Raw genomic sequence first — 27,219 nt, forward strand, 5'->3', positions numbered from 1 at the left:
CTAGCCATACATCTAGACAAGTCCTATGTATGTCATCCAATAACCCGGGAAAGCGTCGATGGACACTTTCGGAGAACATCCCATACTATTCCCTCCGATGTCGAAGGACAGAAGCACCAGTAGGGTACTCCTCAATCCCAAGTTATACTTAAGCAATCACATGCCCAAGTTCATCATATCAATTCACAAGATATAACATCATAATAAACATTCGATTCATGACATTGACATAATCCAACATATATTGAAATTGGTAAGCATGATAAGACAATTAAATAAAATAATGTAAACACAAGGCTACTGTTGAAAGACATATGTAGCAAGTCTAACATGATAAGAATATGAAATAGAAACCATGTTCACTAGGTTAGGAACACCAAGTCAAAATTCCATGTCCTATGTAATTATATCGATAACTATCCTTACCTTGAATTGGAGAAGAGAATGGTCCAAGATCACAAGCAAGTGGCCCAAATAGTCTTAAAACCCTAAACAAGCATATATGAAAGGTTAAAGAAGAAATCAGAACAATCGGAGATCGAACGAATCAAAACTAGGCAAAAGTTGCTGACAGCAACTCTGTTGGTCGATACATTTGGTCGATATCATCGACCAACAAGCATCGACCCAAAAGGATTTCGGACAACAAGCTGGCTTTTTGGGTTTTGGCTCAGATTTGGTCTTCCGGGTCTCGGATCAATATGAAACTTGGGGAATAGTTTAAGCACAACATAGGAACACTAACTATCACGAATTTAACATAATCCAATGGTCCATTTAGAAATCCCCAAATTGATTTATCAAGGTCAAGAGTTGTTAAACATGGAATTGGCTATATCTTAATGCAAATTGGGGGAAAACATAAGGGATTAGGTAGGGAATCATTTAGAAGCAACATTGAACTCATATGCAAGGTGTAGATTAGGTTAATCATAGACTTCATCTCAGTTTTGGTAAATAAAGCAAGTTGGTGAGCAATAAATCATGAAAATGTGTAGTTAATGATCATGAGGTGAATAAATCATAGTTATATCGGTGAAAATATCAATGTATGAGGTATAGAAGGCTCATGGCAAGGTGTTTGCAAGGTTGCAGCACCTTGGCCATGGTCCCAACAGTAAAATAGAGAAAAGATGAGTGAGAAAGTGATTAGGAGAGAGAGTCATACCATGAGAGTGGAACAAGAAAGTGGAAATGAGTGGTTGGCAATGATTAATGGAGTAGATGCTTCACCATTTCCAAGGTGAAGTTCTTGAGAGGCTCTCCCACGTTCTCAGATATTGAAAACGCTAGAATAGGGCTCTAGTCTCGAGAAATAAATAAATAGAAAAGAATATTCCAGAGAATCTTTAAACCTGGGTTCAGCAAACCAGTTGGTCGATACATTTGGTCGACCAATAGTATCGACCAAAACATATTTCCACAGAATTTTACAGAAAAGTTCAACAACTTAAGGTGTGGACTTGGAGGGCTATACAAGGTCAAATTGCATGGGGTTTTCTCCTACAGTTCACTCAAGAGGTCTAGTTTTAGGGAGTACCTTCGGATTATGCACAGGAGTCCGTTTGATATCTCAACTGTCTCACTCGTCATCAGTGCGCAGATTCTAACTTAACATTGATGATGTGCTCAAGGAAGGAGCAGCATCATCAATGTCCATATACTGGAGTTCCAACACCACATCATCAACTAGCAGGGCCCATAAGTCTCTTTTACCACCACTTCGGGTCTTCGGACCTACAAACACAACAATGACCGGGTCGGGTCAAGGTTTGGTAAAAGCTGAATTTTACACTTGTAAAAATGGATCAAAACAAAGCATTAAAAGATTTTCAAATGATAATACATTTGCTAAATATTTACTAAGTCCATTTTCCAAATGGCAAAGCTTTGATAAGCTTGTTATTTGCATATTCAAAAGCAAAACAATTAAGGAAAACAATGAATACTTGGGGGTTTTCTTGTCTTTTACATTTAAATTTATTTTATTTTATTTATTTATAACGGGCTAGTTTCGAGCCAAACAATTCGGGCTAGTGGGCCACACACGGGCTGGGCTGGGCCAGCCCGAACCATTGCGGGCTAAGGTTGTTTAGTCCAAACACAACCCATTAAGCTTCGGTTCAAGCCGGTTCGGGCTATAGTGGGCCGGTTCGTTCCGATTTTAATGGTTCAGATTAGGTTTTGACACCCCTAGAGTCATAGTATTTGTATTTGAAGGTTATAGTACCATATCATGTCATTTCATTAGATATAATCGTCCATAGATTTCCTTTTAATCATAATAATAAGAAGGAATATTATACTGGTAAAAGTTTCTTTCACTTAGGAAGGCATATTCATCAGCAAAGCAAATCATGATTTGACTCTTCTCAGCTTTCATCCTTACTGAAATGACCTCTTTCTAACTCATGCTTTCTATTCAATGAAACCAACTGCTCATGCTTATCCTTGGGTGGTTGCATAAATCTCTCCGGTTGCTCTTAAAAGACCGACCTTTAGTCTAGGCAACCAGGTGTCAGTGTTCCCTTGCAGTAACTCCCAACTAAATTACATGCAGTCTGACACGTGTTTCTAAAACTGCTTACCTGGGTTGGTCTACACGTATTTCCATCACTTGCTTACTTGTATCAAAAATGGATTTCAAGAGTTACAATCTTCTCCTTTCTTTAAATAGCCGTGGATTTCTAGTGTTATGTTACTTCTGAGATCAAACAGGGAACAGAGAGAGAGATCGGCATTCTAGTGTTTGGTTGCTTCTGAAATCAATAGGGAAATTAGCAGAGAGACATCGGCAAAATGGCAACAGAGACATCATCGACCGATGCAATGGCGACAGTGGCACCGCAAGCTCCTATAACGGCCGAACGAAGGGTTCGGAACGACTTGGACAAGAGTCTCCCAAAGCCCTGTAAATCTTTGTCTTTCTTCTCATCTCTTGTTCTTCTTGTTCATGCAATTGATTTTCTCTTCTTATCTGTTTCAATGGAAAAAAAAAAAAACAGACTTGGCGAGGGCTCTCGCCGCGCCTGATACGCAGCAACCAAATGGCAGTTCGGGTCACAACACTCATGACATGAGCGTTCTTCAACAACATGTATCTTTCTTCGATTTTGATAATAACGGCATCATCTACCCTTGGGAAACCTTTGCAGGTACAGAACAAAATAATTCTCTATTTAAAAAAGATGAATTTGTTCATCCGTGTGGTTTTCTACTAATTTCAGGTTTGCGAGCAATTGGGTTCAACGTGATCGCATCGTTTGTGTTGGCTTTGATCATTAATATTTTCTTGAGTTACCCAACCTTACCTGGGTGGATGCCATCTCCGTTCTTCCCTATTTACATTCACAACATACACAAATCTAAGCACGGAAGTGACTCGGCAACTTACGACACTGAAGGAAGGTTTGTTCCAGTGAATCTAGAGAACATCTTCAGCAAGTATGCCCGTACAGTTCCTGATAAGTTGACGTTTGGAGAGATATGGAACATGACGGAGGGCAACAGGGTTGCCTTTGATTTCTTTGGCTGGTTCGTTACTTGTTTCTATAATTAATCTCTGTTCTTAACATTTGTGTTTTCTTGTGAGATACAGTTTTCTGGTTCTTGGGTTTTAATAGGATAGCGGCTAAGCTGGAATGGATAGTTCTGTATATACTTGCGAGAGATGATGATGGTTTCTTATCCAAAGAAGCTGTGAGGCGTTGCTTTGATGGTAGCTTATTTGAATACTGCGCTAAGATGCAGAGTGGAGCTGGTAAGATGCAGTGATCTAATGTTGTGGTGGTTGGGATTTTGAGTATCTGCTGCTTGGATATGCAGCTTATGCTTTTAATAAACAGATGGTATATGAATGTAAATTTAAAGTACATGTTTGAGCACAACCATATCTCTTCTTGGATTTGCATTGGAATTCTGGATTCAATTTTGCGAAATAGGAAGAATATGGTTCAAGATTCTCAGCCAGGGGAAATCAATATATATGCTGAAGTCTTCACTCCCTATGTATGATTAAGAGTTCTAACAAACACTTTGTTCTTCTGATTAAGAAAGAAAGAGAAAAAGGCTCTGCAACTCAAATTCGAAGGGAGGTTTCTTAATAAAACTCAATTTGCTGTAATGTTGGTAAATCCCAAAATGATGCAAACAGATGAGAAATAGTACTGATCAAGGTTCTAATTAATACTACTGCTCAAAAAATGTTCCATATCCAGATCAAACAGGGGGTGGGGTGGTAATGGAAGAAGAAGCTTCAGATTGGGAGACTTTGGTGGGGTTGAATGGTGAAGAGACATGGACATGCCTTACCTTTCATGGAAAGTAATACAAGGAATTGGGAAGCTTAAATGTTCTCATGGCACTAGGATTTCCCAAAAGGCTGGGCCACTGAGATCCAACCATTCCCCATATACGATAGCCTTCATTGATCAGCTTCTTCCTCTGCTCTGCTTTGTACTGTTGCACTGTCATCCCATCGTTCTCATAGCTCCTATTACAAACACATTGGGAGAGATCAGACTAATTTGAAATAGTAACCATTCCTTGGATGAATGTTAAGGGAAATTAAGAGGAACTGAGAAATCAATCTTGCTTTTCTTGAAAAAAAGTAGAAGAACAGAATTTGACTCACCTTAGCAAGAGACCAGACCACCCAAAGCAACCAACCTTAAGCAGGTTGTCAGTTGTGGGAGCCCTGAGGTGCTCTCCTCTTGAAGATATCAAGAAGATCTTCAAACCTCTCCCTTTTATCTCTTTGAAGAGGTTCATCGAGTGCTCTAAAGCTCGAGCTTTTTTCTCCCACACCCATTTTTCAAAGGATGTAATGTTGAACTGCTCCCCTCTACACGGAGCGATTACACAAAGTTATTGGCAATTAATCTAATGAAAACCATATTCGTTTTTTTAAGATTTGCACAGCAAATATGGTTTCAGAGATCAGATCAGAAATTCAATGGCAACCCTGTCAACATTGGAAAATGACTACAGCAGTTTTGATCTGGGTTTAAAGAAATTAAAGTAGAGCTATTTACATTACCCTTGGTGATGTTCCTTGAAGTAGGGAACAGTAGAGAGGAGGGTATCGTCAACATCGAAGATCCATGCATCTTTGCCATCACCACTCAACTTGAAGTTTTTGCTGAGATAGATGGTGCATTCTTCCAGTGCTTTCTCTGAATCCACCTTGTATTGAGTGGAAGTCATGTACTTGCCAATGTAATCTGTGCATTCTTCAGGAACAACTTCGAAGCCACGGATGTTATGGAGCTCGACATTGATCCTCCAGGCTTCACAGTAGGTCTTCAGGGTTATCTTCAGGTCATTCGAGTTCTTCCCAACCTTCCCCTGGTCCAAGATGTTCCAGTCTGCAACTGCTACACCAACTAGGAGGCTAGAGAAGCACAGCAATAGACCCAGATTTCCTCCCATTTTCTTCTTCTGGAACTGGCTCTTTTCGATCAAAAGGCAAAAATGAGAGTGTGGGGTGGATCGGGAGGAAGGAGCCTTGGATCTGTATAATTAGTGGGTTTTCATTGATGATCGTCTGAAGGTTGAAAAAAAACCCACATTGCTGATCATTAAAAAAAAAAAAAAAGGAATAACAACATCGGTGGCAGTCGACAGGTGGGGTCCTCCTGCAACGGTTCTTTAGAATTCATTTGCTAGCTGCCAAGGAATTCGTCTGTATATTTTCCTTTTCCTTTTTGGCAAAGACTTCATCTCTATCGATTATTTTTTTTTTGGTAACACATCTCTATGGATTATCGAGATTAAAAAAATGGGTTTTCATCTGTCTTCTGTCGTTTTTCCTTGAGCTTTTCACATCGATAGAGTTACAAATCTTTCTACCAAAAACAAAAGAGAGATGCAAATCCTCATTATTCAATAAAGAATGTCTTAGCAAAAGATTCGGGTATAATTATCACTTGCTGGTGAATAATAAAAAGCTTAAGTGATGAAATCAGTATAAAACAGCCACCAATTATTCTCAGTCCTTTTTTACTGTCATCATTTTCTCTGATGAATTCAATGTCAAAGATACCCGCACAAGAATAATCTTGCCCTAGTAAATTTTTTTTTTTTTTGGATAGAAGGCGCTTAATATTATATTAGAAATAAAAATAAAAAGTAAAAAACATTACATTGGGATAATAAATACGTCCACGAGCGTCGCATTGACGATGTCACAGAGACGTTTAGGTAGATAATTCCAACGGAGACGTTTAGGTAGATAATTCCAATGATAGACAATCTTTGTGTTAGTAGTGACATGGCTCGTTAAAAAATCGGCTGTTAACCTCTCTTAGGTGGTGTAAATACACATACTCTTCAAACCTGCATTGTAATAACCAGATATCTTCTAACAATTTATATTTGAAATGTTTTTTCAATGCCTCAAGTTACAACACTTGTAAGTGTGTTAGTTTTCAAGAATCTCTAAATATAATGATTTTTTTTTTTTGGTAAATTCTAACTATAATGAATTAGAGGCATAGAATAAATTAGGTTGAATAAGTGCTAATTTAACATGAAACAAGTTCTTGTTTAGGCATGGGCCGCATGGCGAATCCTATGAAGGACGAGGCAGTTGCTATAAATACCAGCAGTTGTTCGTTTCTCATATTTGAAATGTGGCATCTTCAAATTATTGGGAACTTTTCCATAAATAATTTTTGATAGTTATGGATAAGAAATGTTGTGGGAGGATGATTCTCCTCGCCTCGTTCGGATTCTTCCCTAGTCCGATTCTATTGAATTACTTGAGATCAGAACAGAAGTGAGAGTGGACCGCCTCTGAGTATGGGAAGCCACCTCTAATGATTAAGTCAGTCATTGAAGAAGACACTGAGAATCACTTCATGAAGAATAAATGTTCAAAGAAGATACAGGAGATTGATGAAGGGAATGTTTTGGTAGAGTTAAGAGGGAGAGTAATGGCTGGAGGGCGTGTCTTTCACCTAAGAGGCCTATCGTTATTTATAACGAACCTGAGACCCTCTTTCCTCTGCAATGGTGGGTTGATGCCTTGAAGAAGGATTCGACGGTGGAGATGGCTTCTGAGCATGACTGACGTCGCTCCCTGAGTGATCCTTTGGACAACTGTTGATTTTCCTTTTGAAGGTCAACTCAAATATCACATTGATGTGACATTGTTCCTTAGCTGAGGGGACAAAAAGAGGTCTCGCGGCACTCGAGACAGCTTCAAGACGAATCAGAAACTTCCATGCTGTCCTGTTCATTAAATAAGACCTCGAGTATTTATTGATGAATTTAATGTTGATGGACGACGTCTAAGAAGGGATACTCCAAATCCCTTATTTACTGCTAGGCTGGCTGCAAAGCTGGTGGGTGGCAGAACCTGTCATCGATCTATGTATCATCGGCTCTGCCCAACATCGTCTAAGAAGCGCCCTTGCCTGGCTGGCAAGTCTCAATTGCATGGAACCTAGAGCCCTTGGTCCGTTTCGGGCGGACCTGTCCCGATCCAGTGGTTCTCTTCAGATCACTCATAACAAGAACTTATGTGCTTTCTCCATAAATACTAGTATAATGCATTTGACAAGGATAACCAATCAAATCCAAATGACAAGTATACTTTATCTTTTTAAGCATTAGGAGAAGTTCTTCTCTGGCCAAAGTATTAGGATGGTATATGTTCGCCATTAAAAAAAAAATCACAAATTTAGTTGCCTTCTCAAAAGATATCAAAATCTTCTATACAACGAGGGAAAGCATAGCTTGATTGTTAAATTTCCTTAGGTCAATTAAAAGCCTAGCATGCCAGCATGATCCATCAAGAATTTGGGCCACAAAGTGAAAATCCGAATTGAAATTTTCTTTCCTGATGAAAGAAAATCCAAATTCGATGATGTTTAACTTAAAAGTGCTGTGCTTGGCACGTCCATAGGATACTAATTTGTTGATTTGTTCAAATTGTCAAATCTTAAAAACGACCTCTTCAAAAATAGGGATAAAGCTTTATAATCAAAGTCATCTTATACTAAATGTGAGAGCTTTGTGTAGTATGCATGATCTCTTGACAAATAAAAGATGTTTGATTTTTCTTCTAATCCTTGAGTCTTATATCATTTCAAAAAATAATGTATATTTTATTTCTCTTTTTAAGTGAAAATTAGCTGAGGTAGATTTTTCAAGACCAAGGAATAGTGTGCTCATTATCGAGCCAATAAGGAAGCTTGGACAACATGTCGAAGCCCTGTTCTTGATCCAAGTAAAGAGTTGAAAGTTTTAGGGTGGACATGCCCTAGAAAAGAATGGTTTAAGTGCAACACGGATGCTGCTGTGAAAGTGAAGGAATGCTACGCTCAACTAGCTGGGGTGATCCGGGATCAAGAAAGCCTGTTCAGAGGAGGATTTTCTATCAAGATTCCTCTATGCCGTGTAGTAGAAGCGGAAATGCACGCAATCAAAGAAGGGGTAAAGATAGCATTGGATATGGGAGCATGACCACTCCAAATATAATTAGACTCGCTAAAGGCCATAAGGTTACTGGACCCAGAAGTTAACGAGCAATGATCGATGGGAAGATTAGTTGTTGAAATTTAAAGCCTATATGCTTCTCGAGGCCATTTTAGATTTGGTCATGTGAGGCGTCAAAATAACAAGGTTGCTAATTGGTTGTCTAAGAGACGGCTAGTTGGAAGAGATGATCTGGTCTTTTTCAATGAACCCCCGCAGAAAATGACAGACATCCTTAGAGAGGATTTTCTCAAGAGTTGTGCTTTAGTTTGATTTGGTTTTGTTCTTTGGGTCTTTTGACCCCGTTTTATAACAAAAAAAAAAAGAAAAAGAGAAGTTTACTTTTAGATTTTTAAATTATATTTCCTTTCACTGGATTAAAATTGAAAACAACATTAATTTATAAAAGGATTAAATTAATTCTTTTTAAATTTATAAAAGAGTATTTGGATAAACAAATATTGGCAAGGGTATAATGTAATAGATAAATCAATGGATCTTTATTTGCTGCCGCACCAGAAAATACCTGCACAGTTCTTAAAAGACAACATCTTTTTTTTTTTTTTTTTTTTGTAATTAAAAGACAACATCTAAATCCATTAGAATCTAACAGTTGTGATTTTAGAGTAAACAACAAATAAAAAATCTAAGCCCAAAAATTCCGAAATGCAGCAGAATCTTTGACTAAGTGGTGGCAACTCACATACCAATCTTTGGTTGAAATAATAAATTTATACTTATTTTGGTGAGATTTTTAATGACTTGCCACGTCTGTTATTAACTTTTTTTTTTTTAAATAAATAGTGTTTTGCACTGTATCTTGAAATTGTCAAACAAATAAAAGGTGTAAAATGAATTGAATGGCATGATGTCTAGCCTGTGGACATTAAATATCCAGTTTGGTATTCTCTAATACATATTTAATAGAATAAGTACAAGTGTAATATAAGGTTGATGTTTTAAAAAAAAATGAATAAATTGATTTTTTTTAACAATTATTTTCGAATCTTTCATGCATGTTCTGGTAAAGACAAACTTTTCATCATGGATAGATGTTCCTGGACCTATTTTGAGTCCTAAATGCGTCCGCGTTGGACATCGACCATCATCAGATAGGCGTAGCGCGTGCTTATAATTTTGAAACTTTTAGAACTTTTCGCTATGGATAAATGTTTTAGGACCCATTTTAAGTCCTAAATGCATCTGCGTTGGACATTGACCATCACTAGATAGGTGTAGCGTGTGCTCAAAATTTTGAAACTCTTAGAAATAACTGATTATAGGCTCCAAAATGTTTAAAGGTCTTGTTTTATCATTTTGAACACTTTTTGGGTGTAGAGACATTTCGGCCTTCTTTCTCTGAAAGGTACATATGCGTCTGTGTTGGACATTGATCATCACCAGATAGGCGTAGTGCATGCTCAAAATTTTGGAACTCTTCAAAATAATTGATTATAGGCTCCAAATTGTTTGGAGGCCTTGTTTGATTCTTTTGGACATTTTTTGGGTGGAGAGACGTTTTGGCATATATAATTCTACCCATCTCTCCGAAATTGCCGTAAGTAAACGTGGTGGAGGTATAGTGAAAATAAATTGGTTCATAGAACAATCATGTAAAAACACATTTGTCTTTGATCCTTAATGTGGGCTACAACAAGATCCTTGCTAATATCAATCATGTAAAATATTGGTAAACTAGGTCAAATTAATATAAAATCAGACCATATATATTGTAGAAAGTGGTTAATGTTGTATTTTGTTTTTCTTCACATAATGAACCATCTTGCTTGATCGTGGATGTAGTAGGCATACTTAACAATGAAATTACCCATGAATCATTCACATCTGCTGAGAGTATGGGAAGGGAGATTATGGCATCAAATTCTTGTGGGGGGGGGGGGGGAAACATAGACTGTGAAGTACAGATTCCTTCCATTACATAAACTGCCAATCGATCAATCCACTAATATTAGTGGGTCCATGGGCCACAGGAAGACTACTTATCCCCTCAAGGGGAATAGATGGGAGCTAAGGGTCATTAGTAAGCTGGTCATCACCAATGTGTTTGGCTAAAACAGAAATCAATAAGTCTCTACCTTCCATGGTGCTCTTCCAACCCCAAGACTTGTTGTGAAATCCAGCCCTATGCTAACCCTGACCCGATCCGGATCCCTTGTTGTTTGTAGGTCCGAAGACCCAGAGTAGTGGAAGAAGGGACTTGTGGGCCCTCATAGTTGAAGATTCGGTGTATGACTCAGAGCCTATGGATATTGACAGTGATGCCCCTTACTTGGACACACTGTCAGTGTTTAGTGAGAAACTACACCTAGAAAGGGGGAAGCTTAGTTGATGTACGTGATGTGTTTTCGATCTCGTTTCGAAGGTATTTCTCTAATCTAGACTTGTTGATTGACTTGTAGCAGAAAACCCAACTCAATTTGGACTAGTCTGGCCTTCCAATTCCCTGTCTAAAGTTGTTGTTCAGGCTTGGTTGACTGGCCCAGTCGACCAACAGATTAATAAATGCAAAAATTCCAAAATTCTTGATTATTTTAAGCCTACTTATTGGGACCTCGTGAATAAAACCCTACCCTAATCATTTGGACTCCAGAGAATGAGGAATGACTTTCCCAAAGCCATTTCTTGAAGTTGGTGAAGAATATTGGTCTCAATCATTGCATTCCATCTCCATTACTTCTTCAAGGTATGATTTCTCCATCTCATCCTCTATTCTACTCATTCCTCTACTCTTTCTTGCTATTGAGACATGGCTAAAGTGCTGCAACCTTGCAAACACTTGGTCATGTGTTTCCCCTTTCATTTCCATTGTTTTCCTTCCATTCTTGTTATGCTATGCTTCCATTTCAATGATTAGTATTGCATTTCCATGATTCCTTTCATTTCAACTTGTTCTTTGATCTAAATTGATGTGTAGATGTATGCTAGGTTTGATTCATTATTGGTTTATGATTCTAATCTAGTTCTTAATACTTCCTTAGCTGATTCCCCATCATTCCTTGCCATTGCAACAAATTCCATTTCAATTCTTGATGTTTAGCATATAGAACATAGGGTCTCAATTTGGGTATTCCTAATTGGACCATTGGATCATGATAATATTTATTGTATAGTGTTCTTATACTGCTATAATCAATCCCTCCAAGTTTCGGATCGAGCCCCGAAAGATTTGTTTCGGGCCAAATTCACTATTCAGCCCGTTACTGTTTATCTTGGCCGACTGAGTCAGTTGATCGGTTAGTCGACCAGATGAGGACAACAATTCTATACTTGCTTGTTTTTCTCCGTTTGATCTCTGATTTGATTGTTTCCTTCTCTAATGCTGCATATATATTGTCTAGGGTTCAAACACTAAGTTGGGGACTATTCTAAGTGGTACTTGCTATTATTTTCGATTTAATTAAGGTAAGGACGATTATACCCATATGACATAGACTATATGATTAATACATTGATGTTGACAACTTAGTAGCCTCAACTTATAAGTTGTATTTAGACATCATATGACTACTGTAGTACCTTGTAAAAGTAGCAACATGTTTATTTACTCTTGTATATCATGTCTATTTAATTTTTGTTATTTACTTATACACTTGATCATGCGATGTTATGATATGTCTTTCAATATGGTGATGTATCATGTATGTGTGATATGATGAATTGAGAATGTGATTGGATAAGTATGATTTGGGATTGAGGAATGTCCTACTGACATTTCTGTCCTTGGACATCTGAGGGAATAGTATGGGATGTTCTCCGAATGTGTCCCTCGACGCTTTCCCGAATTATTGGATGACATACATAGGACTTGTCTAGATGTATGGCTAGGATGTCCCTGTCGTATCAGACCCGAATCGGAAGGGTATTGAGACCGAACAACCCGTGGTAGTGGTATAGTTTGATGGGCGCTCAAGACTGGTAACCAACCCGTGAGAGGACATAAATCATATTATGGATACCTGAAAGGGGCCATTATTGGTAGGGTTGCAAATAGCTAGACTTGGGCTCATAGGCGCTCGAGACCGGTGAGTCATATCCGTGAGAGGACGTGAGAGCTTACCGTCTACTATTTGTGAATGACCAATAGGGTTGATGAGTCCGGTGAGTAATATCCGTGACTCTAGTGTGAAGGACACCGGAAAGGATCGCCGGGGGTGAGGAATGGACGTATCTGGATCTGACATGATATGACTGAGTAGATGACTTGCATTGGGCTAGGCTTTACTATGACATGCGCCAGTACTTGACCAAATGGTGATGTGAGAGAGCGGTGACCGATCCCCTTACCACGGCTTTTTTGATGACTTTACCGATCTTCCCCGGGCATTCCCAAGATATGGAAATGGGAGAGTGACTGACGACCCAGAGAAGTACGGTGCTATGACTTAAAGCATGTCTACCCTAGATGACCAGCATACTTAGAGTTAGATTCATGTTTACATCATATGTCTCATATCATTTCGCATCATGTTATGACTTGTATCATATGGCTTATGTATTATGGATTAATTGCCTTGCTGAGTTCTTTTGAACTTATTCCTTTTTGTGCAATTGTTTTGTTAGACTATTCTACAGGTTTTGAAAAGACTGATGGCACGTCCTTCGAGGCACCCTATGATGAGTTATACTATCCTGAGGGTAGTGGCTACTACGAAGATCACGGTGAGGGTACCGAAGAGGATTATGCTTCACACGTGAGAGCTTCCCGTCTACTATTTGTGAATGACCAATAGGGTTGATGAGTCCGGTGAGTAATATCCGTGACTCTAGTGTGAAGGGCACCGGAAAGGATCGCCGGGGGTGAGGAATGGACGTATCTGGATCTGACATGATATGACTGAGTAGTTGACTTGCATTGGGCTAGGCTTTACTGTGACATGCGCCAATACTTATACCGATAGTGATGTGAGAGAGTGGTGACCTAAACCCCAGCCATGGATTGTCCCGAGGGATGCAGGACCCAATTCCCATCGGAGAACCCAAGATACCGAAATGGTTGAGGGAAGAGTGATTTGAGGCCTACCCAAGGAAGTATGGTGCACTATGACTTAAAGCATGTCTACCCTAGAGACTAGCATATGTAGAGTTAGAATCATATTTGCATCATCTGTCTCATATCATTTCGCATCATGTTATGACTTGTATCATATGGCTTATGTATTATGGATTAATTGCCTTGCTGAGTTCTTTTGAACTCATTCATTTTTGTGCAATTGTTTTGTTAGACTATTCTACAGGTTTTGAAAAGACTGATGGCACGTCCTTCGAGGCACCCTATGATGAGTTATACTATCCTGAGGGTAGTGGCTACTACGAAGATCACGGTGAGGGTACCGAAGAGGATTATGCTTCGCACTAGGATTAGCCCGACATGGGTGTGGGAACAGCCGTGCTGGACATCTGATATTTATAGTTATGATGACATACTATATGTGACAGAGGAATCATTTGTTTAGTGTTACATTTTGAGTTCTTCTTTAAGACCGGATCTGTAACTTAAACTCTCTTTGATATACTCTTTAGATGTTGGTGCTGTAACTTAACTTGAATTATCTACTTTCCGCTGCTATTGAGGAAGTGACTTCTGATCACTCTCTCTCTTCTTGGATTTTCTATATACATTTGGTATCATCTTATTCTGCACTCTGATTATCTGTTCTTATCTTATTCATGATTTCTTTTATTATATGCTTTTACCTTAATTATTATTATTCATGATTGTGTTATCGCGTATGTGGGAGGCATGGTTGCTCGATACTTGATCTTTGGGATTGTGGATCACATACCCGGGTATGCCTGGTAGGGTACCGGATGGGTGAATGTGACACTTGTATTTTGCTACCCCTACCTATAAAATATTTTGATGCTTCAAATATTTTGCTGATAGAACCTTTGCCCACCAATAGCCAGGGTTTTAGAGCAATTGCAAACACTATATAGCTAACAAAGCTTTATTGGAGCATTGAACATCCCAAAAGCCTTAACCCTCGTTAGCCTTATTTTTACGTAAGGTCTCTCACTTGACCCAGGGAATGCCTCTCCCTTGATCATTTTCCACCAAAGCTCTCTAATATTTTGATGCATTTTTTTGACATACTTCATTTAGAATCAAAAAACAAGACATTGCATAAATGGGGAGAGCAATTGCTTTGATCAAAATTTCCTTGCCAGTCGAAGAGCGGAGCTTAGCCCTCAAGCCAACAACTTTGTGTTAATTTTATCAAGAATAAAGGAGAAAGTTTGAGATTTAGATTCACCCAAAGAGGAAGAGATACCTAGATATATAAAATGAGATTGGATTTCTTGAATGCTAGTTGTAGAAAGGATTTCATTTTGTATACCTATAGGAGTCCTGGGACTGAAAAGAATTGTGGACTTAATGGAGCTGATATGTTGGCAAGATGTTTATTCATAGTCCTACAAAAGAATATTTATTAATGAAGCGCTTTGTACAATAGTAGGAGAAAAATCATGCAATCATCAGCAAAAACAAATAAATAATAATAAAAAATAAAATAAAAATAAAATAAAAATAAAATAAAAATATAAAATCATCTCTAGTGCCTCATGAACTATGTAAATTCCCGCAACCTTGGAATCTCTATACCAAAGGAAATCTTTTTGGTGAGGGTTTCTTGACACAAGATGAATATGTTGGGACTCATGCTTGCCTCAGACCTCTCCATGGGATAATACATTCACTGAGCTCCCCATTAACTTTGATCTAGTATTTGATAGTTGTAATATTGCATTGCATATCCATTGAATTCACAAATCAACAAACCAAACATTTTAAAGTCTTTTCAATGAAGGACCATTCTAACTTATCATAAGCCTTGCGCAAATCCAACTTGAGAGCCATATATCCATTCTTGGATTCAGATATTTTCATGAAGTAGAAACACTCTTGAGCTAAGTGTTACCCGAGATGGGTCTCCACAGGACAAAGGTACATTGTGTTTGACTAATTATTGACCTTAAGTGTGGCTTTAACCTATTAGCTAGATACTTAGCCATTATCTTATAGAGGACAGTGCAAAGACTTAGGGTTGAAGATAAGAGAACTTATGATGGTTTGATTGCTTGGGGATGAGGGTGATAACAGTTTCATTAAAGCTCATAAGCATGTAGCCCCTAGAAAAGAAATGCTGAACACCCTAAATGAGATCTTGGCCAATGGATTCCCAATGCTTCTAATAAAACCTAGCTGGTAAACCATCAATGTCTGGGCCTTTAATCCCTTGCATTTGATAAAGACCTTCCTTATTTCATCATTTGAAAATGGTTTACATAATGCATCATTAGCATAATTGAATACAATGACATGAGCTTGCAAGAAAATCATTCCAGGGGGGGTGGGGTGGGGTGGGGTGGTGGTGGTTAGGGGAGAATACCTCCGAAATGGTGAAGAAGGTCTACTGGTTGCAAAAGCTCTATCAAGAGACTCTTTAATGAGGTTGCCCTTTATCTTTTATTAAACCAAGAAAATTTGGGAATGGAGCATTTGATTTGATGAAGGTTACACCTATCTATAGCATCCTTAAATCAAACCATGTGGGCTTGCAGTCTATGTCTACCCCCCCCCCCCAAAAAAAAAAAAAAAAAAAAGAAAAAAAGAAAAAAAACCTTGTCCACCTCACATAAAATTTCATTCAAATCACCGAATAGTCTTATAAGCTTATTCATTAATTAGTAGATTGTTTAGTCACTAACAACAACAACAAACTTGGCCTAACTTTCCTACACAACCGTTATAGATACTGTTGAGTCAGGGGTTGGTCACACCCCTGACTCTTCCGAAATAGAAGATTCACGGCTCACTTGGGGGTTGATTCAGGGCAACCAACCTCACCCTTTTAGATAAAATTGGGAAAGATATCCTTTCACTCACATAAACATTAGACTTATACCTTGGTTTAGGAGTCATGTGTTCAGCAAAACTTTTCAAGTTATTCCCCCTAATTGGTCTCTGGATTGTTGTAGTATTAGATCTACTATCATCAAGTTTGAGTTTAATAATTAACTATATGCTACGGTTTTTAGTTCCCGTGGCAAATAGTTTAATATTACGACCCTCCATCTCTGTAGAATTAGTCGTGTTGAGTGGGTCCCATGGGACTACCTTTCACTACAAAATTTTTCTACCATCACAAAAAAGATTTTAAAAAAAGATCGTTATACATGTGGAACTTAATGTTAACTTTCTTAAAGAGGAGGCTACAGTAGAAATACTAATCAACATGAATACACCGGAACTCAGCTGAAGCAATGAAAAGTGGTATTATAAATGAAAGAAACTAATGCAGGTTGAACAAATAGAAAAAAGAAAATCTCCAAACCTAAAAAACCATTCACTAACAAAATAGCCTTTAAGAACTTTCTTAATGACTAAATGAACAGTTCTACATCCACTAGAGAGATAAATCAAAAGATCCAAATGGTAGGTGGGCCAAGGTTTCCTAGGCTTAGGAAACAAAAAAAATCTAGTTCTTCAGTGCTAGACCAAACAGAAACATTCCAGATGTTCAGGGAGGCTAGGACTTTCATCCCTTTCTTCCACGCGAACAAAATAGCATCAAGATTGTAGGGCGATTGAAATTTCCCTGTCCCCTGTGCTAGACAAACACCATGTTGAATTAAGCCGAACGACCAACCTTGTTCTTGCCTTTTAGCATCATTCATAGTTTCAAGAATCAAACAAGCATTAGAAATTAGTACCCATTCCGCTACTAGTCTTGAAGAAACAACTAGATTGGCCGACCAAACAAGCCTAGAAATGCAACAGTTCAGCTCACAAGGGATCACTAGGCATATCTCCAGGGCAAAGACGCAAAAATCTATACTGCACTTTCCCATGTGATGTCACTGTTTGCTTCTCTGTCTCTCTCTGAGTCTTGGCCCTTCTCCAATCGAACTGTATTTTCTTTTTTTCTGCCCCAGTAAATTTGCTCACACAATCCCTCACCTCTTCTAAACAAGAAGTAATTCAACCATTCTAGTTCAGAGAGCATAGCCCACGAAATACAGCTTCTGGTGCGGTTGACTTGTTGTCCCAGCTCATCTTGACATGCCATGTTCACAAAAAAACTGTTTTAAAGAGTGAAACAAATATCTGCATTGGTCCCAGACTTATTGATTTTGACCCAAATACATCAGTTCTATTTTCATTGTCATGATCATATGTCTTATAATATATGAATACAAACATATAAAAATAGGTAAGAAATATGATGTGGGAAATATATCTTATTCATTGCGTCATCTTTCAGATGTTGTAGGATTTTCCTCAAATCAGAATAAGATACAAGAAGCTGGTGTGCATCCCTTGCTTCAACTCCAATCCAAGTCATTAATTTTGAAGTCGTTTTGCTGCAAGGTTGACTATTATAGTCAATTTTAACATCAACCTTCACCACTACAAGTTCTTCAATTGCCTTCCCTCGAGCTGGCCCTCTCCCAGTTTTCTTGCCACTTGCAAATATACAATTCTAGTGAGATATACATATTTAACTATTAGTTAAACCAATATAAATTTTCTACAGATTTTTAATCTCTTACTTGTAGACCTTATACTCGAAGATGGAGTAGAGAACTCATTGTCACTCTGATGCATCCAAAATCTGCTCAGCCCTTAGATCTCCTCTGGATGACCTGGAAAACGAAAGCGTCAGATGTGGCCCGACCGCAGGGGTCGGGAGTCCACCTCCGAAGGCTAAGTCAGTTGATGAACTTAATCACAAAAGGCTTTGCTAGAAGCACAGAGCTAAGGAATAAAGAACTGGGAAAGGTGATCTAGATCGTAAGCCGCTGATAGTTTACGTCTATCAGTATGTATCTGAATCTGAGTCTGAGTATCAGATTGTGTGTGTTTCAGATCCTCCTCCACCTCGTATGGCAGTGAGGTTTATATAGAGTGTACCTTCGAATCTCCTTCGTTGGATGCACTTGAGCCTTCTTCGAGTAGTCGTTGGATCTTAACAGTTAGATCCGTTTAGCGATAGACTTCTACTAGTTTGGACTAGTAGAGGACTCCTGAGATAACCTTTAGGTTATGCGATGATTATCCCTTCGATAATGATTAGCCGCAGCCGTCAATTCGAGTCTGCCATCATTAGGGTAATTAACCTAATCCATAAGTAGGATTAGGGTGTGCTTGTAGCTGAATAAGTTTTCTTCCTCAGCAAGCCATCTTCTGGATCCGGTTAGCTCGGGAACGAGTCGGTTCCCTCTGACTCGACCGGGGTCTAGGGTCGAACCAGGTATGAACCCTGTCCGATCATAATTTCTCCATACCACGAGCCCCCCAGACCAAGCTTTCGGTCGATCCCGAGGCCTTGATTTTTAACTGGGTTCTTCGTCAGGCGATAGTCTCTGCGTGTTCCATTAAATGTCATATCACATTTAATGCGCTGGTCACTTTTCCTCAAGAGTTGTGAGGGTAAGGCCACGTGCCTCCTTGCAGTCGATCTGTCGTGGCTCACGTAATCCAAGTGACGGTTTTCGAACGCCTGTTTCGGATTCGTGAGTTCAAACTTTCAAAACGTCTTCTAATCGCGATCGTCGATTTTGAATCAATCTCGATCGTTCAGATTCCCGAACACTTGTGCGGGTGTTTTAAAAGCGGTTCGTTGTTTTCGTAGGTTTCATTCTTCCTGTCCGGAATTTGAACCTTTGTTATATGCTTCGCGCCTTCCTGCTCTCAAGCTTTTGCCTCACTGAATCAGTAAGTTTACTGGTCTTTTTCTTTTTGTAGTTTACTGAAACAAGTAATGGCGGATAATAGGGCTTCTCTGGTACCCAGTGTTAGTAATAGTAGTGGTAATGAAGCTTTTGCTTCTCCTCCTTTCGAACAGTCGGATAGTGATAACAAAACCCTAACTGTCCTCTGGCGCGAGTTTGCTGAAGTTTCTCAAAAAGGTTTAGAGAGAAAAACCGAAACTCCTTTTGTCCTCCTCGAGTCTGGATCTTCCAAGACTGCCGAGTCTTCTAGGTAGCCTCAAACTTCCAGGTCCGATGGTGGACCTGGCTCTGTTCCCTCCATTTACAAGGAGGAAACCCTTCTTTCAGCCATCCAAGATTTTGATTTTCCTTCCTCTTATCAGGTTAGGGCTCCCCATCTTGATGAGAGGGTTGATTCAACCCTTTCGGGTGAATTTTCTCTGTACATAGATGCACTGGAAAGTGGGGTTCGCTTTCCCTTTTTTGATCCTTTATTCTCCACAGTTTTGAATCATTGGGATAGTTGTCCCGGAATGCTCCTTCCCAATAGCTGGCGTCTCATCGTTGGCTTCTTGGGTTTGTGTTTTGAACTTGGCATTACGCCATCTCTTTCTCTCTTTGTACATTTTCATGTTCTTTCTATCTCCCATCCTCCCGGATGGGTTTCTCTGTCCAAACGCAATAAGGCTGAACTTGATTGGAGGGGCAGCATCCTTGCCAAAGGAACTTGCCCTTCTAACCACAAAAGATGGTGCGAACGATACTTTTTCTGTCGAGCGCTTCCATCAGATCTTAACTTCCCGACCGCCTGGAGGGGGTGTACTTCTTCTTCCGAGAATAACCGAGGCCTTCCCTTATCCAAAGAAGACGAGGCGGCCGTCAGGAAGATCAAATCCATTCTATGGTATCAAGAGATACATGGACTTGAGGTGGAGTATAACTCCATTCTTCAGTACTGGGGCTTGGCTCATTGTGAGCTTCTAAACATCATCTTTTAATTTTACTGAAGTAATATGTCTTTAATTCTGATTCTTGCTCTTCTTTGCAGTGCCTCCAAGTGTCACATCCTCCCTGCCGGTACCCTATCTGGCATACCCGAGAGTGTGATCCACAGCCCGGAGATCAGGTATCGAGTAATCAACCTCCCACATAAACAATAACATAATCATGAACAATAACAATAAAAGTGCGGAAGATAAACCATAGATCCAAATAAGGAAAGAATGAATCATATATAAATCAGAGTACTAGATAAAATCAGAGTGTCTACATCAGATAAGTAAAGTGAGGCAAAATCCCACTCTACAATCAGCGGAAAAAGTAGTTCTAAAAGAGAATAAGCAAGACAAAATCTAATCCCAGTAGCAAGTACAATGGGTAACTAAATTGTTCTCCACTTTATAGACAACATCCCTATAAGTATAAATCTCATAAATGGCACAAGGGCGCTTCCAATCAATGGTCGGACTAAGCATCGTACGGAACATAACCACTCGCGGGATCTTCAGTGTAATTGTTGTAACTGCAATCACCTTCCTGGAGATATGCCTCTTCGCCTTGCGCTTCTTCATAGGGACCGTCATAATATTCAGTACCTGCAGAATAGTCTAACAAACATTGTACAATAAAGGAATGAGTTTCAAAGAAACTCAGTAAGGCAGTTAAATCTATAATAACATAAATGGCAGGATTTCAGAACAAACATAAATGCAATATGGAATGAGACAAACAATGAATGTATGAATCTAACTCTACATATGCTGGTCTCTATTGGCAGACATGCTTTAAGTCATAGCACCGTACTTCTTTAGGAAGGTCTCAATCACTCATCATCAGTTGGTAATGGGTCCGGCATCCCTCGGGACATTCCATGGCTGGGGGTATAGGTCACCACTCTCTCACATCACCATTGGTCTAAGTACCGGTGCATGTCAGGGTAAAGCCTAGCCAAATGCAAGTCTTCTACTTAGTTACATCAAGTCAGATCCAGATACGTCCATTCCTCGTCCCTGACGATCCTTTCCGGTATCCTTCACACTAGAGTCCTCACAGTCCCTGACTACGGACTCATCAACCCTATTGATCATCCACATATGGTAAACGGGAAGCTCTCACGTCCTCTCACGGGTTGGTTACCGATCTTAAGCGCCCGTGAGCCCAAGTCTAACCATATGCAACCCTACCAATAAATGGCCCCCACAATGTGATTCCTGTCCTCTCACGGGTTGGTTCCCTTCTTTCCCCCCCCCCCCCCCCCCCCACCCCCCCCCCCCCCCCCCGGCCCCCCCCCCCCCCCCCCCCCCCCCCCCCCCCCCCCCCCCCCCCCCCCCCCCCCCGGGGGGTGCCCCCCCCCCCCAGATCCCTAGTTCCGGGACCACATAATCCACATCAACGATAATACAATCATGAGCAGATAATAATCACAAACTAACAATGAGTGATCACGGAATTCAAAAATAAGGTGTCAGACATAATCAGAGTGCGGAAATAAATATCAAATCAGATAACTTAAGAAGGCAGTGGGCGGAATCCACTCCTTCACCAAATGGAAGTGAGGTCAAAATTAAGTTAAGTACAAGTCTCAAGTTATGAAGATAAATTAAAGTTATTACAATTCTTCTAAGTTTAACTGTCACAAAAGAAGTAGTAACTACTCATAAGTCTCCTCCACAATGGATATGTCCTCCTCAAAGGTGAGGACCATGGAGATCCAACATGATTGCTCCCATACAACTCCAGGGCTAACCCTGGTACGTCGGGTGATCTTCTTCGGTATGGTCACCGAAGTCTTCAGTGTAGCCAGCCTCCGGATAGTAGTATGAGGTATCCGGGTCCGTCTCAGGGAGGGCACCATCGGAGAAATCACCTGTAGAGTAGCCTAACAAAATATTGCAACAGAAAAGGAATGAGTTCAAAAGAACTCGGCAAAGGAAGTTATCCCTCCACATATAAACCACAAGATAATCATAAAATGATGCGAGATGATATGAGGCATATAATGCAATATGACATTATTCTAAGTATGCTGGTCATCTATGGTAGACATGCTTTAAGTCATAGCACCATACTTCTTTGGGTAGTCTCAGTCAATCATCACCGGGGTGACTTGGGTCCTGCATCCCTCTCGGACAAATCCATGGTTGGGGTGTCGGTCACCGCTCTCTCACATCACCGTTTGGTCTAAGTATTGGCGCATGTCAGGGTATAGCCTAGCCCAATGCAAGTCATCTACGTAATCATATCATGCCAGTTCCGGATACTTCCATTCCTCCCCTCTCGGGATCCTTTCCGGTATCCTTCACACTAGAGTCACGGATATTACTCACCGGACTCATCAACCCTATTGGTCATCCACAAATGGTAAACGGGAAGCTCTCACGTCCCTCTCACGGATCATTTCACCGGTCTTGAGTGCCCGTGAGCCCAAGTCTAGCCATTTGTAACCCTACCAATAAATGGCCCCTTTCGGGTAACCGTAATGCAATTTATGTCCTCTCACGGAGTGGATACCGGTCTTGAGCGCCCACAAATCCACACTACTACCACGGGTTGTTCGGTCTCAATGCCCTTCCGAATCGGGTCTGATATGATAGGGACATCCTAGCCATACATCTAGACAAATCCTATGCATGTCATTCAATAACCCGGGAAAGCGTCAATGGACACCTTCGGAGAATATCCCATACTATTCCCTCCGATGTCCAAGGACAGAAGCACCAGTAGGGTACCCTCGAATCCCAAGTTATACTTAAGCAATCACATGCCCAAGTTCATCATATCAGTTCACAAGATACAACGTCATAATAAACATTCGATTCATGACATTGACATAAGTCATCATATATTGAAATTGATAAACATGATACAACATTGAAGTAATATAATGTAAACACAAAGCTACTTGTTAAAATACATATGTAGCAAGTCTAACATGATAAGGATATGAATTAGAAACTATATTTACTAGGATAGGAATACCAAGTCAAGATTTCCATATCCTAGGTAATTACATCGATAACTATCCTTACCTTGAATCGGAGAAGAGAATGGTCCAAGATCACAAGCAGTGGCCCAAATAGTCTTAAAGTCCTAAACAAGCATATATGAAAGGTTAGAGAAGAAATCGAACAATCGGAGATCAAACGAATCGAAATCGGGCAAAAGTTGCTGACAGTAGACTCTATTGGTCGATACATTTGGTCGATAGTATCGACCAATAGTATCGACCAATTCAATTCCGGGACAGCAAGGCTGGCTTTCCGGATTCTTGCCCGGATTTGGTCTTCCCGGTCTCGGATTGACATGAAACTTGGAGGATAGTCTAGGCACAACATGGGGACACTAATTATCAAGAAACTTTCATAATCCAATGGTCCATTTGGAAATCCCCAAATTGACATATTAAGGTTAAGAGTTGTAGATCATAGCATTGGCTACAACTCAATGCAAATTAGGGGAAAACATGGGGGATTAGGTAGGGAATCGTTTAGAAGCAACATGGAGCTCATATGCAAGGTATAGATTTAGTAAAACACGAGCTCCATCTCAGTTTTGGTAAATAAAGCAAGTTGGTAAGCAATAAATCATGGAAATGTGTAGTCAATGATCATGAGGTGAATCAATCATAGCCACATCGGTGAAAACATCATTGTGTGGGGTTTAGAAGGTTCATGGCAAGGTGTATGCAAGGTTGCAGCACCTTGACCATGGTCCCAACAGTAAAATAGAGAAAAGATGAGTGAGAAAGTGATTAGGAGAGAGAGTCATACCTTTAAAGTGGAACAAGAAGGTAGGAATAAGTGGTTGGCAATGATTGATGAAGAAGATGCTTCACCACTACCAAGGAGGAGTTCTTGGGAGGCTCTCTCACGTTCCCGGATGTTAAAGACGCGAGGATAGGGCTCCGGTCTCGAGGAATAAATAAATAGAAAAGAATATTCTAAGAATCTTTAAATCTGGGCTCAGCAGACTTGTTGGTCGATACATTTGGTCGATGGTATCGACCAATAGTATCGACCAATTCAAACTCTGCAGAATTTTACAGAATAGTACAGCAACTTTAGGTGCGGACTTGGAGGGCTATACAAGGTCAAATTGCATGGGGTTTTCTCCTACAGTTCACTCAAGAGGTCTAGTTTCAGGGAGTACCTTCGGATTATGCACCGGAGTCCGTTTGCTATTTCAACTGTCTCGCTCTTCATCAGTGCGCAGATTCTAACTTAACACTGGTAATGTGCTCAAGGAAGGAGCAGCATCATCAATGTCCATAAAATGGAATCCCGACATTACGTCATCAACCAGTAGGGCCCATAAGTCCCTCCTACCACCACTTCGGGTCTTTGGACCTACAAACATAACAATGACCGGGTCGGGTCAGGGTTAGGTAAAAGCTGGATTTTACACCTCCGATTAGGGTCTGACATAACAGGACATCCTAGCCAAACACTACTAGACAATCCTAGATATGTCATCCAACAGTTTAGGAAGGTGTCCATAGGGCATCTCCGGAAACATCCCATAATATTCCAGTAGTAGTCCAAGGACAGAAGTGTCAAAAGGACACCTCTTCTTTCCATACCATACTTAAGCATACACATGCATCAAATCATATCATCACATATATGGTAACTTCATATATGGAAAGAAATCAATAATTACAATCACTTTGTATATACTTGGTAAGTAAATCATACATGAGTCAATTCAATATGAATAAGTAATGCTACTGTAATCAAGATTATGCAACAGTAGTATATCATTGTAAGAATCTAATTAAGGAAACAAATCAATGATATTCAAATATAGAATCTAGATTCATGCTATCTATGTAATTAAGGAAATAACCATCCTTACCTTTTATAACTCGCAAAGGAATCCTAAGAAATCAAGTAAGATCTTGGCAAACTTGAGATGAAGATCCTAAACAAGTGTATACAACATATTAGGAAAGATCCCTAACAGAAAATATACCAAAACATCCAACACAGACCAATTCTGGAGTTGCTGTACTCATTGGTCGAGTGGATTGGTCGACTGGTCCAGTCGACCAATCAGTCGACCAATGCAGACAGTAGCCTAAAAAACAGAGTTTTAAGATATAAAATCCGAATTTGGTGGTTCAAAAGGGTACTAATCAAGGGGTAAACTACATCAGTAGTATCCTAACATAAAGGGGACCTCAAAACACTAATCCAATCAAGCCATCAAGATCCAAATTAGGAAACAAAAAGTTACCATAATTAGATCAACCATGGATCTTGAAGAATTCTAGATAGAAATCAAAGACAAGAACAATAGGAGAATGGATCATTGCTTCAGGTAAATGTATCATGAAAAGCATACTTAGATCTTCAAGGAATTAGGCTTAAAAGCATAAATCTAAATAAGGAAACAAAACCTACCATATATGTAACTATCATGATTCATGAAGAAAACATGGTATGGTAGAAGAGGAACAACTAGAGATTGATAGATCATGGATCATGAAAAGAAAACACAGCAATTGACTACTAAGATGATCAATATAGAAGATCCAAGGAGATAAGAATTCAAATCAGAAGTCAAACAGAGACTAGATCATGGTTTGATCATGATTCCTTCAAAAGCTTGCAATGATCATGGTTAAGATCATTGTTCTAGCCATTAATCCTTAGGATGATCATGAGAGACAAGTCCAGAGATGTTTGCAACAGAGAATGCAACATCTCCTCTACTGTCTCAACTCAAAAAGGAAAGAAAAACAGAGATGGAGGTGAAGAAGAGAGTGTAGACATACCTTTGATGCAAAAGGAAGAGTTTCGACGAAGATCCGTCAAGAAAATCACCAAGGATGCAAGGGAGATGACTTGCAGAGGTCTGAGGCAGAAAATACGAAGTAGACTCGAGATTGGACTTAAATAGAGCAAGCAAGACCTAATTGCCAAAGACAAGCACTCATTGGTCGAGTGGATTGGTCGATTGGTCCAGTCGACCAATCAGTCGACCAATGCTGACAGCAATTCCAAAACAGGGAATTGAAGACCCAGATCAAATCCAATCCTAAAGGGGTTTTGTACACACAACAAGTGACTTACCTAATAGGTAGAAATGCCTTCAAACCATGATAGAGAGCACTCCAAGTTCATCAACTAATCCGATCTTCATCAAGATTCAGTTTCCATAAATAGAACTTCATCACCAACTCTCATGGATTCAAAGCCAGACACCAAGTCCTCCACTTGGGATGGCCCAAAGCTGACTTCTTACTTTACTTCGGGTCACTTGGACCTACAAATAACAAGGTTTCCGGGTCAAGGTTTGGGCTGGGTTTTACATTCTCCCCCCCCTTAAAGAAATTTCGTCCTCGAAATTGAAAGCGTACCTGTGCTTCCAAAGAGGTAGGAAACTTCTCCTTCATGTCTTCTTCCTTCTCCCAAGAAGCTTCTTCAGGGGTATGGTTGTTCCACCGAATCTTCACCAAAGGGATGGTGCGATTCCGCAGCTGCTTGTCCTTCCTATCCAAGATTTCGGCCGATTCTTCATCGTAGGTCAAATCAGCACTAAGTCCTTCAGGTGCTTGCTGCAAAATGTGTTCCGGATTCTCTATGTATTTTCGGAGCATCGAAATATGAAACACATTGTGAACACCAGCAAGAGGCGGAGGTAATGCTAATCGATACGCAACAGGTCCAACCTTTTCCAAAATCTCGAAAGGTCCAATGAAACGAGGGCTAAGCTTTCCCTTAACATTGAATCTCATCACACCCTTCATTGGTGAAACCTTCGAAAGACTTTCTCTCCAACTTGAAATTCCAAATCGCTCCTTCTCTTATCAAGCATAAGATTTCTGTCTTGATGAAGCAGACTTAATCCTTTCTCTTATCATATCTACCATAGCACTCGTAGCTTCAATCATTTCATGACCTAAGACTTTTCTTTCACCTGTCTCGATCCAAGTACAAAGGTGTCCTACAAGTACTTGCCATACAAAGCCTTGAATGGAGCCATGCCTATTGTTGCTTG

The 27,219-nt window shown here is 39.8% G+C and overlaps 2 protein-coding genes across 2 annotated transcripts; one reads left to right on the forward strand and one right to left on the reverse strand.

Moving 5' to 3' along the window:
* The first annotated feature begins 2,741 nt into the window (after nt 1-2,741).
* Nucleotides 2,742-3,790, forward strand: LOC149016082 (peroxygenase 1-like). The gene is made up of 4 exons (XM_089155541.1): nt 2,742-2,911; nt 3,006-3,155; nt 3,228-3,534; nt 3,624-3,790. The coding sequence occupies exons 1-4, from the start codon at nt 2,800-2,802 to the stop codon at nt 3,772-3,774; spliced, it is 720 nt and encodes a 239-aa protein (XP_089011667.1). The 5' UTR covers nt 2,742-2,799; the 3' UTR covers nt 3,775-3,790.
* Nucleotides 3,791-3,974: 184 nt separating this feature from the next.
* Nucleotides 3,975-5,562, reverse strand: LOC149016083 (acid phosphatase 1-like). Its single transcript, XM_089155540.1, has 3 exons — nt 5,039-5,562; nt 4,634-4,843; nt 3,975-4,492 (listed from the first exon to the last, which is right to left on the reverse strand). Exons 1-3 carry the CDS (start codon nt 5,428-5,430, stop codon nt 4,315-4,317), a joined length of 780 nt encoding a protein of 259 aa, XP_089011666.1. The 5' UTR covers nt 5,431-5,562; the 3' UTR covers nt 3,975-4,314.
* Nucleotides 5,563-27,219: the final 21,657 nt, after the last annotated feature.

Source organism: Hakea prostrata, chromosome 5 (genome assembly GCF_041222555.1).
Source record: "Hakea prostrata isolate BN-2017 chromosome 5, UWA_Hpros_2, whole genome shotgun sequence".
Taxonomy (NCBI): domain Eukaryota; kingdom Viridiplantae; phylum Streptophyta; class Magnoliopsida; order Proteales; family Proteaceae; genus Hakea; species Hakea prostrata.